The sequence below is a fragment of the Asparagus officinalis genome, chromosome 2 (genome assembly GCF_001876935.1).
Source record: "Asparagus officinalis chromosome 2, Aspof.V1, whole genome shotgun sequence".
Classification (NCBI taxonomy): domain Eukaryota; kingdom Viridiplantae; phylum Streptophyta; class Magnoliopsida; order Asparagales; family Asparagaceae; genus Asparagus; species Asparagus officinalis.
The window spans coordinates 5,564,069-5,578,386 of NC_033795.1; the positions used below are offsets into that span (position 1 = coordinate 5,564,069).

Genomic DNA, 14,318 nt, shown 5'->3' on the forward strand with positions numbered 1-14,318 from the left:
TAGCTGGCCTAGTCCTGGCCAAGCCACGCTTGGCTGGCTCATAGTTTTCGGGTGTCTCGGCACTTGTCCGAGTCGCTATTTTGGAATTCAGACTCCATTCTTGGTATGATTTTGGTGGTTTTTTGGCCACCTTGTCCTCCTACGTGTCTTGCCCCTTTCGTGCTAAGGCACGCGCGCGGCGCTTTTGGATGCGCTCCTCAAGAGTTAAACGAGTCCTTTTGATACAGACCCATTCACTGGCCGATGGTTTGGTGGAGGCGTCATTTGCTTGCTGTTGAGGCGCTTGGCTCTCCCTGAACTTCAGATCCGCGTGATAACGGATTCTGTTAACTGGCTCCAAGGCCTTGACAAGCTAGCGTGCGAGGCGTTGGCGTTGCCGCTGACGAGCCCTCGTTGTCAGAATTGGCGCGCCTTCATTAAACAACTCCTAGACTGAATATGAGTCATTGTGATTTGAAATCTCGGCTTTATTGGATGCCGGATGAGCGTTACGAGGAGATGCCTTAGCAACAATTGGGCGAGAGTCACCCCGAGCCTTCTTTGCTGCTGATATCTTCCTTTACTTGCGGGACGAGGAAGATCTTGATGAGGATAAGGAGAGGTATTCCTCAAACTTGTCTTGGTCGAACTCGTACTCGACCTCTTCTTCAACCGGGATCTTGATCCGTGGTTGTGACACGACAATCTCCGCAGCGAGACTGTTGGCTCCCACTATGGTCGCCAGCGTGTTTGCGTCGAAAGTTATTTTCATTGTTGAATCCATTACACGTTTAGCGTTTACAGATTCAAAGTAAAATTAGTCTTTTTATAAGACTTTCTTACACAATGAAAATAAAAAAAATGTAACTCTCTTCAAACACACGCAGAGGATATTTATCACCCGCTACTTACGTGGGATTTTTGCCTGTGTCAGGGTTTATTCGTGGACCATCGCGGATCAGATCCTGTTGACCAGAATAAAAGATCAATGCTCTTGCTTCACAAAGGAAACAATCGCAGAAGTAAATAATCTCGACCAAGCGAGATTACTACTCTTCTCGAGATCGAAACCAAGTTTGATCCAGAGGAAAGGAGAATGAGCCTCAAATCTCTCGAACTCTCCCTCTTTATGCTGAAGAACTTCGCCAAGATCTGTTAGCCTCTCTGAAATTTGTGATTCACTCTTCACAAGGACATCACCTCGCCTAAATTTCAGATCGCCTGTGTATAGGGGCCCTAGGCTTGTATTTACAGGCTTCGGATGCAGTGCTTTAGGATAGGAATTGATGATTTGACCTTATCCTTAGTTAATAACCGCTTAACCACGGTTAGGAATGATATCAAAGCACTTGGGAGACTCTGAAACGAAAAAATCCCGAGAAAAACCGTCGAAAAACGCGTTTTGGGCACTTTTGGGCGCGAGCCACCCTACGGTGGCTCAGAACTGTGCGAGCCACCTTATGGTGGCTCGGCCGGGGTGGCTCGGCCTTGGCCGAGCCACCTGACCTTGGCCGAGTCGTTTTGATGCGACTCGGCCGCCAAGGGCTTTTCCGTTTTGGTCTTGTTCCGTCATTTTGCGCATTTTGTCGTTTTATTGACTCGTACGCTTTGTTGTCTTGCTTCTTGCACTCGTTAGCTTTTTTACGGCACCGGATAATCGCGTTTGACTCAGGTGATGGTGTTCATCGATTTCTCTTCATTTTGAGCTGTCTGCGAAAACCTATAGACGATTTTTGACGCCTACAGTCACCACATATACCAGATTTCTTAAAGGTCAACGATGAAAATGAGTGAACACGTAGAAAGGAAGGGTGAAAAGGAAGTTGTCGTGTTAGTGACTGTTGATAAAGGACATTAACAAAGTGAATTCTAACTCTTTAAAAAAGGGCAAGTCATTTATTATGATGGTGGATCTTTTGCTTCTCTTAATTATCAAGGTTGGTCCATCTCTTACTGTTGCACATGCGATAAGAGTTTAAAAACAGAATATTGTCACTATTTTATATGACAAGATGATTAGGTGTCCACATGGATATAAGATAGGAAGACAATCCGAACTCATGAGTCAAGAGATGCTCTTCCCGTGAATATATATCATATATATTCAGAACCCGCTATTTGGCTCGCGGTCCAACCGCGAGCCAAAAAGTTTTTTCGATATATTCATATCACGGGTCCCAACTACTGACAGTTTGATCTTGGTTTCTTTCCCCCTTCTCATATTACATCCTAACTTTATTCTGTTTTTATATTAGATGCCAAAATCTTTACTGTCTAGAGGCTCAGTTTTCTATTAGTGTGAATTAACTCACTCTATTTTCTTTGGAGATTTTCTTTCTGTAATAACTGCGGAAAATATGAAGTAAAAGTTGACTTAAGTATGGGGAAAGGGTAATTTAATTTGGTAAAGTTATCTACGAGTTCGCTTTGTATTAGGACCGATTGCATGATGGCTTTGAATTGGGATCGGCCTAAGTACCTACCGAGATTTGTCACGAAAAACGAGAGAGAGAGAGGAAGAGAGCCGAATTTTTTGAGTAGGGAGTTTTTCTTCTTCATGCATAAAAGTTACATGATTGCTTACATATATATAAGATCATACCACTAACTAACTTCTAACTTCTTCCACTAACATTATCCACTAACTTCTAACTTCTTCCATTAACATTATCCACTACCTTCTTCCACTAACATTATCCACTAACTTCTAACTTCTTCTGATGCGGTATAAACATGTACCAAAATGGTTGCAAGTGCACAACCGTGTCAAGTTATAGTATTTAAGATATCGATCCCACGAGGAAGGTGTTTTGTAGGAGAAAATATGAAATCGGTTCTTATGTTGTGTGCGTGACAAGTAGGAGTGATAAGTGAATGTGATTGTGAAGAGATTGAGAGAGTGAAAATGGTGTGTAAATAGATGCAAAGTGTAAGTGAGAGTGGATGTGACAAAGAATGAATATGATCAATAAGGCAAGAAGGAAAAAGAAAATAAAAATCAAGAATAAAAATAAAAGAAAATGCAAGAAATTAAAGATGGTGGATTCAATTATAGATATGGGTAATCTAAAATTGAACCCACTTCTTAGAAAAGGGTGATTCCCTAGAGGGTTCTAGCCTAAAGGCGAATCAAACAAAATAAAAATAAACAAAAAGAAAAACTAAACCCAAGAGGGTTCTAGCCTCAAGGTGAATAGTATAAGAAATTAAAATCTAACTACAAAATAAATTGCAATATCTAAACTACAAAATAAAATTGTAAGAATTAAATGTAAGAAAATAAATCTATTCTATAAGCATGAAATAAATCTAAGGCAAGAGGGTTCTAGCCTCTTGGCTATTTAACAAGAAAATAAAATCTAAACTACAAGCATAGAAATAAAGCTACACTAATAAGCAATAAGAGAGAAAAAGAAAAGAAATACAAACCTTTAAATAATTCTCCATCTTCATCTTCATCTTCATCATCCAAAAAAGAGAAGAAGAGAAAAATTTAAAGTGGTAAAAAAATTATTATTATTAATTGCAACAAAAGTTACAATTTTGGAAGGCCTTCTCAATTAAGAGTAGCCCTTCTCTCCAAAAGGAGTTACAAAAATTTTCACACCTCTAACCCCTCACTCTCTACCCCTATTTATAGTAAACATCAGTGAATGAGAGCCATTGGATCAAACTTGAGCCCCAAGAATGCAATTTCGGCCGTTGATAAAATCTGGAGGACTTCGCATCGATACCGGCATCGATGCCTGCATCGATGCTGGCATCGATGCCCTAATGAAAATTCTGACTTCACGGTTGGCTTCGTCTCGTCGAGATAGGCGATTTTCATATATTATATGTTAAATTCCGCCTTCCGGATTAGGAGATATCGTCGTTTCTTTGCAGCCAACCATTTTGAATATGATTTCTTTTCATATTGGATTTTTGATTTTCTCCGGCTTCTACAGGCTACACGACTGGGCTTCATGGCTTCATTTCTTCATTAAATTATGGGCTTTTTGTTGAGAGATGAGGGTTTTGAGATTTATTCTTCATTAACCTGCAATTAAAGATAAAAATAATTATTAGTAGTATATTTATTCATATAAAATAGATAATGAGGGTATAAAATTGTAATAAAATATGATTATCATCTTCCCCTAACATTATCCACTAACTTCTAACTTCTTCCATTAACTTCTTCCGTTAACATGGACTCCTACAAACTAGGGACACTCCCCTTAATGGGTAGGACAGATTAACCTTCACTTTCTCCCCCTTAATCTGGACGAGAGTCTAAGTTCCTTACTCCTAGCAGCTCCCGCATTTCGATGAACTTCACCCTTGCTAGTGCCTTTGTGAGAATGTCCGCCCGCTGCTTGCTCGTGCTCACGAACTCCACTTTAATCTGCCCTTGTTCAACACACTCACGAATGAAATAGAAACGTGTGTCGATGTGCTTGCTTCTTCCATGGAATACTGGATTCTTCATCAAGGCAATCACGAACTTGTTGTCAACGAAGAGAGTAACTGGCTTGGGCTCGATGTTGGTCACTTCGCTGACTAAGCTCCTCAGCCATAGACCTTGGCATGCTGCATCTGTTGCCGCCATGAACTCAACCTCGCAAGAGGATAATGCCACCGTCTTCTGCTTCTGTGATGTCCAAGTGACCAGACTATCACCTAGATAGAATGTCATGTCGCTTGTGATGCGTCTGTCATCAACATCTCCCGCAAGATCACTGTCAGTGAATCCCACCAATTCTTCATTGCATCGCCTTCGTCTGTACACTAATCCATAGGACACGGTGCCCTTTACATATCTCAGAATGTGCTTGACCGCCTGACGATGCAAAACTGTAGGCTTCTCCATGTACCTACTCACAATCCCCATAGCATAAGAGATATCGGGTCGGGTGTGAGTTAGATACCTCAAGCATCCAATGACTCGTCTATATTGTGTTACATCCACCGGTGTTCCTTCAGGGTCCTTTCCAAACTTTAGCTTTGCCTCCATGGGATACTGGTCTGGGTTGCAATCCATCATTCCGAACTAAACCAAGATCTTCTTCGCGTAGGCCGCTTGCCTTAGCGAAATGCAATCACCTCTCTGGTCCACCTCTATACCAAGATAGTAGGAAAGTAGCCCAAGGTCGCTCATCTCGAACTCCTTCATCATCTGCAGCTTGAAAAACCTGATCTCATCTGCAATTGAGCCAGTGATGATCAAGTCATCCACGTACACACCAACAATGAGTACATCCCCTCCGTTGCTCCTAGTGTATACCGCCTACTCTTGAGAGCACCTTACAAACTCGATGCCCTTCAAGCATTTGTCAAGTCGTGTGTTCCACGCCCGTGGTGCTTGGCGTAGACCGTAGAGCGCCTTGGAAAATTTGTAGACCTTGTGCTCTTCCTTCTTCACAACGAACCCTTCAGGCTGGACCACGGACACTTCTTCCTGGAGATCACCATTTAGAAATGTCTACTTAACATCCAGATGGTGCACCTCCCATCCACGCTGTGCTGATATAGCAAGGATCGTCCTGATGGTATCAAGTCTCGCCACAGGTGCAAACACCTCATCGAAGTCCAAGCCATGCTGTTGAACGTAGCCCTTCGTTACAAGTCTCGCCTTTTGCTTGAGGATGTTGCCATCGTTGTCCTTCTTCAGTTTGTACACCCATTTGAGGCCAATGGGTTTGGAGCTCCGCGGTAGCTCTGTGAGTACCCAAGTCTTATTCTTCTCGATGGCCTCCATCTTATTTTCCATGGCTGTCCGCCATTCTTGCTTTGTTGCAGCCTCACTATAGCTCGTGGGTTCTTTAGTGGCCAGAAACAATTCCTCTGTGGGAAGGTTAGCCACCTCTGTCTCTGCATAGATATCTGCTAGGGAACGGTAGCGCACAGGTTCATCTTGAGAGATAGGAGTGCCCGGTGTTCCGAACGCCTCCGATGCAGTGGGACTCGCTGCCTCAGCATCTGCACCTGGGCCGACGGCTGTCGGTGAGCTGGATCGGCCAGCTGCTGATTCCCCTTCCGCTGTGAACTCCACCCAGTTGGGTGGTCTTTCATCTCCGTCTACACTCCACTCCTATTCTTTTCCTTCCTCGAACGTAACATCCCTGCTTACATGAACTTTGTTGTGTTGAAGATCATAGAGGCGATGCGCTTTGCTCCCTTCTTCTACGCCAATATACATCATTGACGTGCTCCGGTCGTTAAGTTTCTTGTGATAAGCTCCTGCAACCTTCACATGTGCCACACATCTAAATATTCTCAAGTGTTCTAGAGGAGGTTTCTTACCAAACCAAGCTTCGTAAGGTGTGAGATTGCACAACGCTTTGGTTGGTAGTCGGTTGAGCAAGTACACCGCATGCCTGACTGCTTCGCCCCACATCGTTCCTGGCATATGCATACTCTTGAGTAAGCTCCTTGTCGTGGCCATCACCGTGCGATTGCGTCTCTCCACTACACCGTTTTGCTGTGGGGTGTACGGTGCAGTGAGATGATGCTTGATGCCGTAGTCTTCACATAACTGGGTGAACTCCTTTGACAAGAACTCGCCACCACGGTTTGTTCTCAGGGTCTTCACCTTGTGGCCACATGCATTCGCCACCTCGATCTTGAACTTCTTGAAAGCTTCACAGGCCTGACTCTTGGCCTTCAACATGTACACCCACATCCACCGGCTGAAATCATCAACAACAAGGAGAAAATATTTGTTACCAGCAAGTGTAGATGGAGTGATCGGGCCACATAGATCGGCATGTAATAATTCCAACGGCTTCTGAGCTCTAAAATTTGCTTGCGAAGGGAATGGAAGTCTTGTTTGCTTGACGACAAGGCATCCCTCGCATATTTGGTTCAGGTGCACAATCTTCGGCAACCCAGAAGCTATCCTATTGTCGGTCATCATCTTGAGGGCAAAGAAATTAACATGCCCAAGACGATCATGCCACAACCAAGCTGGATCATCAATGTTCGCTATCAAACACGTCGGCCTGCATGTCTTCAACTCTATCCTGTACAGTCGGTTAGTTGAACGTGTCACCCTCATCAAGAGAGCACCATTCCTATCAAACACACTCAAGAACTTATCAGCAAAAATAACTTTACTTCCATCTTCAGTCATCTGACCAAGGCTAATGATATTGGATTTTAAACTCGGTATATAATATACCTCAGGTAATATCCTTTGATCGTCATTATTGCACTGGAAGAGGATAGAGCCTTTCCCCTTGATCTCTACCGTGGATCGATCACCAAACTTGACGGTTCCGGTAATGTTCTCATTGAGCTCCTTGAACTTGCCTCGGTGGCCGATCATGTGATTGCTAGCTCCGTTGTCTAGGTACCAAACGTCGTTGTCAACTTGTGTCTCCCCGGCTGTGAGTAAGTTCGGCACCACCTTCTCCTCATTAAGCAAGATGATAGTGGATGATTCCTCTAACACAGTCATCATTAAGGTTGGCTCCTCGTCATAGACTCGGGTGAGATGAGCCTCCTGATCGTGATTGCGACGTTGCTTGTGACACTCCGACTGAAAGTGCCTGTATACTCCACAATTAAAGCACTTGATGTTGGATTTGTCTCGACCACCGTTTGTTGCTAACTTGCCTCAAGTGGTGACTCGCCGCTGTGGGCCGAAAACCGCAACGCCAGAGGCCTCCCCGACCTTCGAACTGCTTGGCCCACCTGGCCGCCTGGTCTCCTCCACGGCCACTGCCACCGTGATTAGTTGACCTCCCTGGCCGCCGCCGTGGCACCTGGCCACCGTGGCCGCCTGCAGCGCCACGGCCGTGGACCGGCTCGTGAGCACACTCGTCACATGCGCCACTGAATCGCTATGTTCCGAGAAGGAGTTCACTGTTCTTCTTGCCCCTTGCTTGCCACTCCGCATGCGTCAACAATAGGTGGTCGTCGACATTGTCTCAAAAAAACGTGTCCGCTCCTCGTGGGCCTTGAGACGCCCGATCGCCTCCTCGAGTGTCATGATGTTGATGTCCCCGAACTGCTCAATCGTGGAGACGATAGTAAGAAACCTTTTCGGTACCGTCCGAAGTAGCTTTCTGACGACATAGTTCTCCTGCATCTCGCCGCCTAAAGCCCAGATCTTGTTGACGACTCCTGTCAATTTCGTCGAAAATTCGTCGACGTTGTCATTCTCCTTCATCTGGAGAAGTTCGAACTCGGACTTCAAGGTCTACACCTTCGCGTTCCTCACACGGTCCGCTCCTAGATGCATTGTTTTCAACGTCTCCTATGCCTCCTTTGCCGTCTGCTTCTCTGCAATCATAATCAAAGTCTCTTCAGGAATCCCCTGATAGATGGCCGCCAACGCCATCTGATCCTTCCTGACTTCCACGGTCACGTCTGTCGCGGGCTCAACAGCGTCCCACATATCTTGAGCCTTCATGTAGACTTTCATCTTGATTGCCCACGAAACGTAGCTATCTCTCGATAGCGTCAGGTATTGAAGAGTGAGCGAACCCACCTTGGTCGTCATCTTCTCCGCACTCGTCATATCTTCAGATCTTGGTTGAAACTTAGGCATACACTGCGCTCTGATACCACTTGATGGCTTTGAATTGGGATCGGCCTAAGTACCTACCGAGATTTGTCACGAAAAACGAGAGAGAGAGGGAGAGAGGGAGAGAGCCGAATTTTTTTTGAGCAGGGAGTTTTTCTTCTTCATGTATAAAAGTTACATGATTGCTTACATATATATAAGATCATACCACTAACTTCTAACTTCTTCCACTAACATTATCCACTAACTTCTAACTTCTTCCACTAACATTATCCACTAACGTCTTCCACTATCATTATCCACTAACTTCTAACTTCTTCCACTAACATTATCCACTAACTTCTAACTTCTTCCACTAACATGACCTCCTACAAACTAGGGACACTCCCCTTAATGTGTAGGACAGATTAACCATCACATCCATTATTGTGACAATTGCAAAATTTCCTTGGAAGTGTGCCATTTTTGGACATTCATATGCAAGATTATATTGTTCTTGACTTGGAGTTGTTTTTGAAACAAAATTTGTATTGTTTTGGTAAAGGCCATAACCGTGAAGCGTCCAATTTTCTAGGCAAATATTGGACATAATTTTTTACTCAACTGCTCATGTGAAACGGCTGAGTGTGAAACGTGCATTCTATAAATATACCCCAAAGCTTTAGCAGTTTTTTGGTATTGTGAGCCTACTTTATTTACAAATAGCAAAGCTTGTTAAACTTTCCTGCTCTCCGCACCTAGTACAGATGTCATGTTCTTCATTTAGAAAAACAATAAATAGTAAGCAGTAATAAAATCATTTTTTTTAAAAGTTTAATTGAAATTCCTTAGTAATGAGACAACATGAACCCCGTAACAACTAGTTAGATATCTTTTGATTGAGATAACATACAGATATGCTTGTGCACCTTTCACACGTGAATTCTGCTCTTGATTTGTCTTTCACAGGTTAATTATTAGCTAATCTTGCATGTCTTACCTTCCATCCGTCTAATGTAGGCTTCTCTTGGAAAATCAAAGGATGATGGAGACGTGCGTGTATATGTGGAAGTTGATGGCGGCAAGTCACTTACTGGAATTCTTTCTCGAGGGAAATGCACTCACATACTGCTGAATTTGTCTTTACATAAAAGTTTTTGTTTATCTCACTCGAAGAACACTTGTCTACTTTTTTGGTGATGAATCTTATCAGTTAGAAGAATATGCATATCCTTTATCATGTACTCGATTTGCTTTCTGCATCAAGAGTTTATGATTTTTTTTAAATTTAAATTGCCTTTTCTTGACTGTTTCTGTCTCTGTTCCACTTCCGCTGATCCGGTGAGGAATTTAATTTTCTCTATATTTACCTTGCTGTGTATTTCTTTCCAAGTCTCTCGTCATATATTTCTTGCCAGGTGTCTCATCATATTTTGCTTTGGCTTTTCAGAGAATGAATTTGCATTTAATCGAGTGATAAAGATGATGGATGTGGAGCCAAAAGTTTGGGAAGATTACATAAAGGTATGTTGAACTTTGCCCATGGTACTAGTTGATTGATCCATTATGCTTACTTCTCCTTGTATTTTGTTCAATTGTAGTTCACTTTATGTGCAAATATATAGTAGAACTTGATTGTGTTCACTGTGTTGGGTTTCTAGTAATTCAGGTGTCAGTTTACTGAACTGTTTTCTAGTAATTCAGGTGTAAGTAGGTCACTGAAGGGGTGGTAGTTAGAACTGTTTTCAGCCTCGTTCTGAACTGGAAATGTATCGATGAAAGGACATAGAATGGGTCGTAACTGTAAATGTTGAGCATCTCTCCATATACTTACTGTTTATATATATGGGTCTGAAGCCATGATACTTGTGGCAAACACACATGGTGATCCCAGTTCAGATTTGTGACTGTCTAATAAGATCTCACAGTTTCTTCTATCTAATAAGATCTCATAGTTTCTTCTATCTAATAAGATCTGCTGGTTTCTATCTTCAGACCTACTTACAGAGACGAGGTATCTACTTGATTTCTGAGTTTGAACTTGTCGTAAGACTGATTCAATCGCGTAGTGATTCTTTTGTCTGCTATAATTCAAACTTGATGAACGTCCTATAATTCAAATACATAGTGAATTTTTTGTTACAAGAACAAGTGTATGAAAAGGTTGTGTAAAATCTTTGATGAACATCCTATATGGACTTTGTCAGATCACCTGTTGTATGTTTATGTTGGTTCAGTCATCATCTATATAAGAAGAGGATAATTTCCTTATTTCATTATAGTTTTAGTATTTTGGGTTATTGGAATCCAAAAAGTGAGATGTGATCAAGTTAGTTTTACTACACGTTCAGATTATTCTGTGAACCTAGGCTAATTCAAAGGCCTATTAGTTTAGACCACGTGCATTAATTAGTGTACCTTTTTTGCTAATTATCTGTTATCTGCCTAATGTTTCTTATTGATTTTAAAGGCCATTAGGTCTTAGATTTAAAAGCCTATAGTTTGACATTCACCAGCACTATTGGTATGTGACTTGACTTCGGTCTTAGACATAACTGTAGCTAATGATCAGGTGCCAAGTAATTGGGGCTTTAGTGGTTATGAATCTGTCACGGATCAGGTGCCAAATAATGTTAAGACTTCGTTTTATAGGTTTTTGATGTTTATATTCTACTTATTTACAATTTTTTGAATTAATTTCAGGGGATGGAGGATGCGAGATTGATGTTTTGATGGGCTCATTAAAGTTAAAAACCAAGGACTTCGACATATTTTCTCTCTCTCTCTCTCTCTCTCTCTCTCTCTCTCTCTCTCTCTCTCTGTTTAAGATTCTCTATATGAAATTGATTGTAATAGACTTTGTTGCTTAGTGGCTGTTTGGTTTGTTTCCTAGATATAGGGAAATACATTTATATGTACAAAAACACAAGTTTTGAGTTTTCCAAACTTTTCAAGAAATAGATTGTTTCGCTTTGGTTCACACAAAAAATGGTGGGAAACTAATGTATTTATTTTTCTTGTGTTTGGTTCGTATGGAAAAAAGGGAGAACTTTTGTTTATATGGCAAAAAGCCGACGTAGCTGCAGTTTTCGTCGATTTCACGAGGTTGAGGAAGGAATTGGGGAAGAGAAAAAAATCTGATGTGACGGTGATTTTCACTGAGTTTCCCTTCTTTAACCCTAGCGAACCAAAGATGGGAAAAAAACCGACAGAAAACTTATATCCTACGTGACCACGAAAAATCTAATGTGGAGACGGTGTAAAACTTTTCTACCGAGTTAAAAAACGAGCCAAACAGTCCCTTAAGATCTTCTATATGAAATTGATTGCAATAGACTTTGTTGGTTAAGATTTTCTATATGAAATTGATTGTAATAGACTTTGTGACTAGAAATGGATTATACTTTAGAATTGTTTTCTTGAGTTAAGATTGTGCAAACATGTTCGGTAACATGTAAATTTTTTAAAAAATGATAGAATCATAATTTAATTTAATTATTTTTTATAAATTATTTAAAATCTAAATCTAATTCCAAAAAGTATGAATTAAAATTATGTTGTGATAATTTTCTTTATCTTTTTCTCAGAAAGGTAACCAAACAAGAGAAAATGACTTTCTTATGAATTTTCTTCTTTCTTTTTTGGGAAAAATGTTTCAAGGCCCCAAAACAAAAAAGCGGATGTGGGCAGGCCCCCTGTATTTTTTTAACTGACCGCCAGCATGTGGCAAGTTCTAATAGGGTTCGTAGTAGTGGTCTACTATTTCGGCTATGTCAGAATACAGTTTCCAACGTGGCATGGCCGCTTCAATGCCAGAGTCATCACATTCCAACATTAAATATGCTTCTCAAATCATAGCATTAGTACTTTGTGTCAATTATCATCCCTAATTACCATGCCTTAAAAAAAGGGGTAGGGATTGAGAGGCTTAATCTACCTACTTTCAAGAAGAAGAACTGCCTTATATTGGAAAACAAGGCATGGTGGTCATCTGTATCCCATGCAGATAGATGACGAACTTGTTCCGGCTCAGCATAGCTATTTTCACTTTGATACTATAAAGTTTACTCTTTCTCCATTTTGATATCTCAAAGTATTTTTCAACAGTTTGATGCCCTACAATTTTATTAACCTCATTTCACGTTTTTTTTTTGGTCAATGAACTGTAAATTTTATTCATCTCCCAAATTGAACATGTAAGGTATTACAAAGAACCAGAAAAACCTGGAAACCAAAAGAAAATTACAAATTTTCGAGTAGTTCTTTCATATGCACATGTGAACTATCATTTAGAACTTTATAGAAAACTAAAAGTTTAATATCCTTCAAGACTTGAGCAGGCATCCTCCTCTTATCTTGAAAAATTCTTAAATTTCTCTCCCTCCAAATCATATATACAGCAGTAGATAATACCATCCTTTTCAGCTTCTTCATAGGATTCTTGCCTTTCAAATTGAAAGAGTACCAGTTCAGTAGCATACTCCATGAACAGGATCTCCATTTATACCCCAACCAGCTCATCACCAAGTTCCACACTTCAGCTGAATATTTGCACTCAAAGAAGACATGATCCCTAGCCTCTATCTGGTGACTGTCACACAGAACACAGTGAATTTGATTGGTGCTCAAGATATTCATTCGGCACAATCTATCTTTGGTAAGAAGCCTTGAATGACATGCTAACCAAAATACAAAGGAGTGTTTAGGGTATAGGAAGCCATCCCAAACTGTTTTAGCCCAAGCAGCTGTACTAGTAGATTGCATAAGTGCTCTGTAAACTGCAGATAAACGAAGATTTCCTTCTGAGCAACAATCTGCTATAACATTCATTGCAATAACAGCACTTCCAAACTTACTCAAAAGCAAATCTCTCACTTTAAGGAGTTGCCTCCACATCCATGAGTCATTAGTCTTAGGTTGAACAGTCCATATACCTTGGTTATGTAGATAGTTTCCATGAACCCACTTGATCCATAGGAGATCCTTTTTAAGATGAATCAACCACAAGAGCTTAGTGGCAGCTGCATAGTTCCAGAATTTAGCTGAGAATATACCCAGACCCCCATATTCTTTACCTTGACAAACAGATCCCCATTTTACTAAGTGAAATTTGTGCCCCCACAGAAAGTCAGAACACATACTGTCAATCTTTTCCAGAGCTTTAATTGGGAGGATGTAATTGCTTAGCCAATATGTTTTGAATTCCCAAAATAACAGATTTAATCAGCTCAAGTCTGCCAGCATAGGATAAGCATTTGTTTAGCTGCCAGGATTGGAATTGACTGTAAATTTTACCAATAAGACTAGAACAATCAGTGTATGAGAGTCTTTTTGCAGTCAGAGGAAGGCCCAGATATTTCATAGGCAATAAACCCTCAGGGAAACCTCATTTCACGTTGATACCGCCAACTACATATCGTTAGATTTTTTTTCGTTAAATTTGAACCCCACGGCTTAGCATGAGATACATTTTAAGTCTATATATTTTGCCCTATTCTAAGACCCGACTAATCAAATGTTCCCAGCGGCAGCAGTATTGCATGTTTAATGTGATACCAGTTTAACATAAAATTAAATTATAGACGAAAAGGTAGCAAAGCAAAATGAAACTTTCAGTAGCATTAAAAAATACTTTAGGATATCAAAATTAAAAATGGGATAAACTTTTGAGATACCAAAGTGAAAACAAGCCTAAAATCAATAGTGATATGTCTAACATTATCTTTCTTGGATATACGTACGTGAACGCAAAGAGTCCCTTATTAATAAAGAGGATCATTTTTCCCCTGTTTATTGTTGGTTGAAAAAGTCTCCATAAACCCCTCCAAAAATAAAACCCTAGCCAAAA

At 40.9% G+C, this 14,318-nt stretch overlaps 1 protein-coding gene and 1 long non-coding RNA gene across 2 annotated transcripts; one reads left to right on the plus strand and one right to left on the minus strand.

Moving 5' to 3' along the window:
- LOC109830034 lies at window positions 7,923–11,306 on the plus strand. Its single transcript, XR_002244188.1, has 3 exons — window positions 7,923–9,811; window positions 9,921–9,994; window positions 11,174–11,306. It is a non-coding gene; the product is annotated as an uncharacterized LOC109830034 (long non-coding RNA).
- On the minus strand, window positions 12,713–13,609 carry LOC109830737. Its single transcript, XM_020398102.1, has one exon. The coding sequence runs from the start codon at window positions 13,607–13,609 to the stop codon at window positions 12,713–12,715; it is 897 nt and encodes a 298-aa protein (XP_020253691.1).

Excerpts from the sequence above, each read along its gene's own strand:
- LOC109830737 (XM_020398102.1), bottom strand. The coding sequence starts at position 13,609 with ATGTGTTCTGACTTTCTGTGGGGGCACAAATTTCACTTAGTAAAATGG.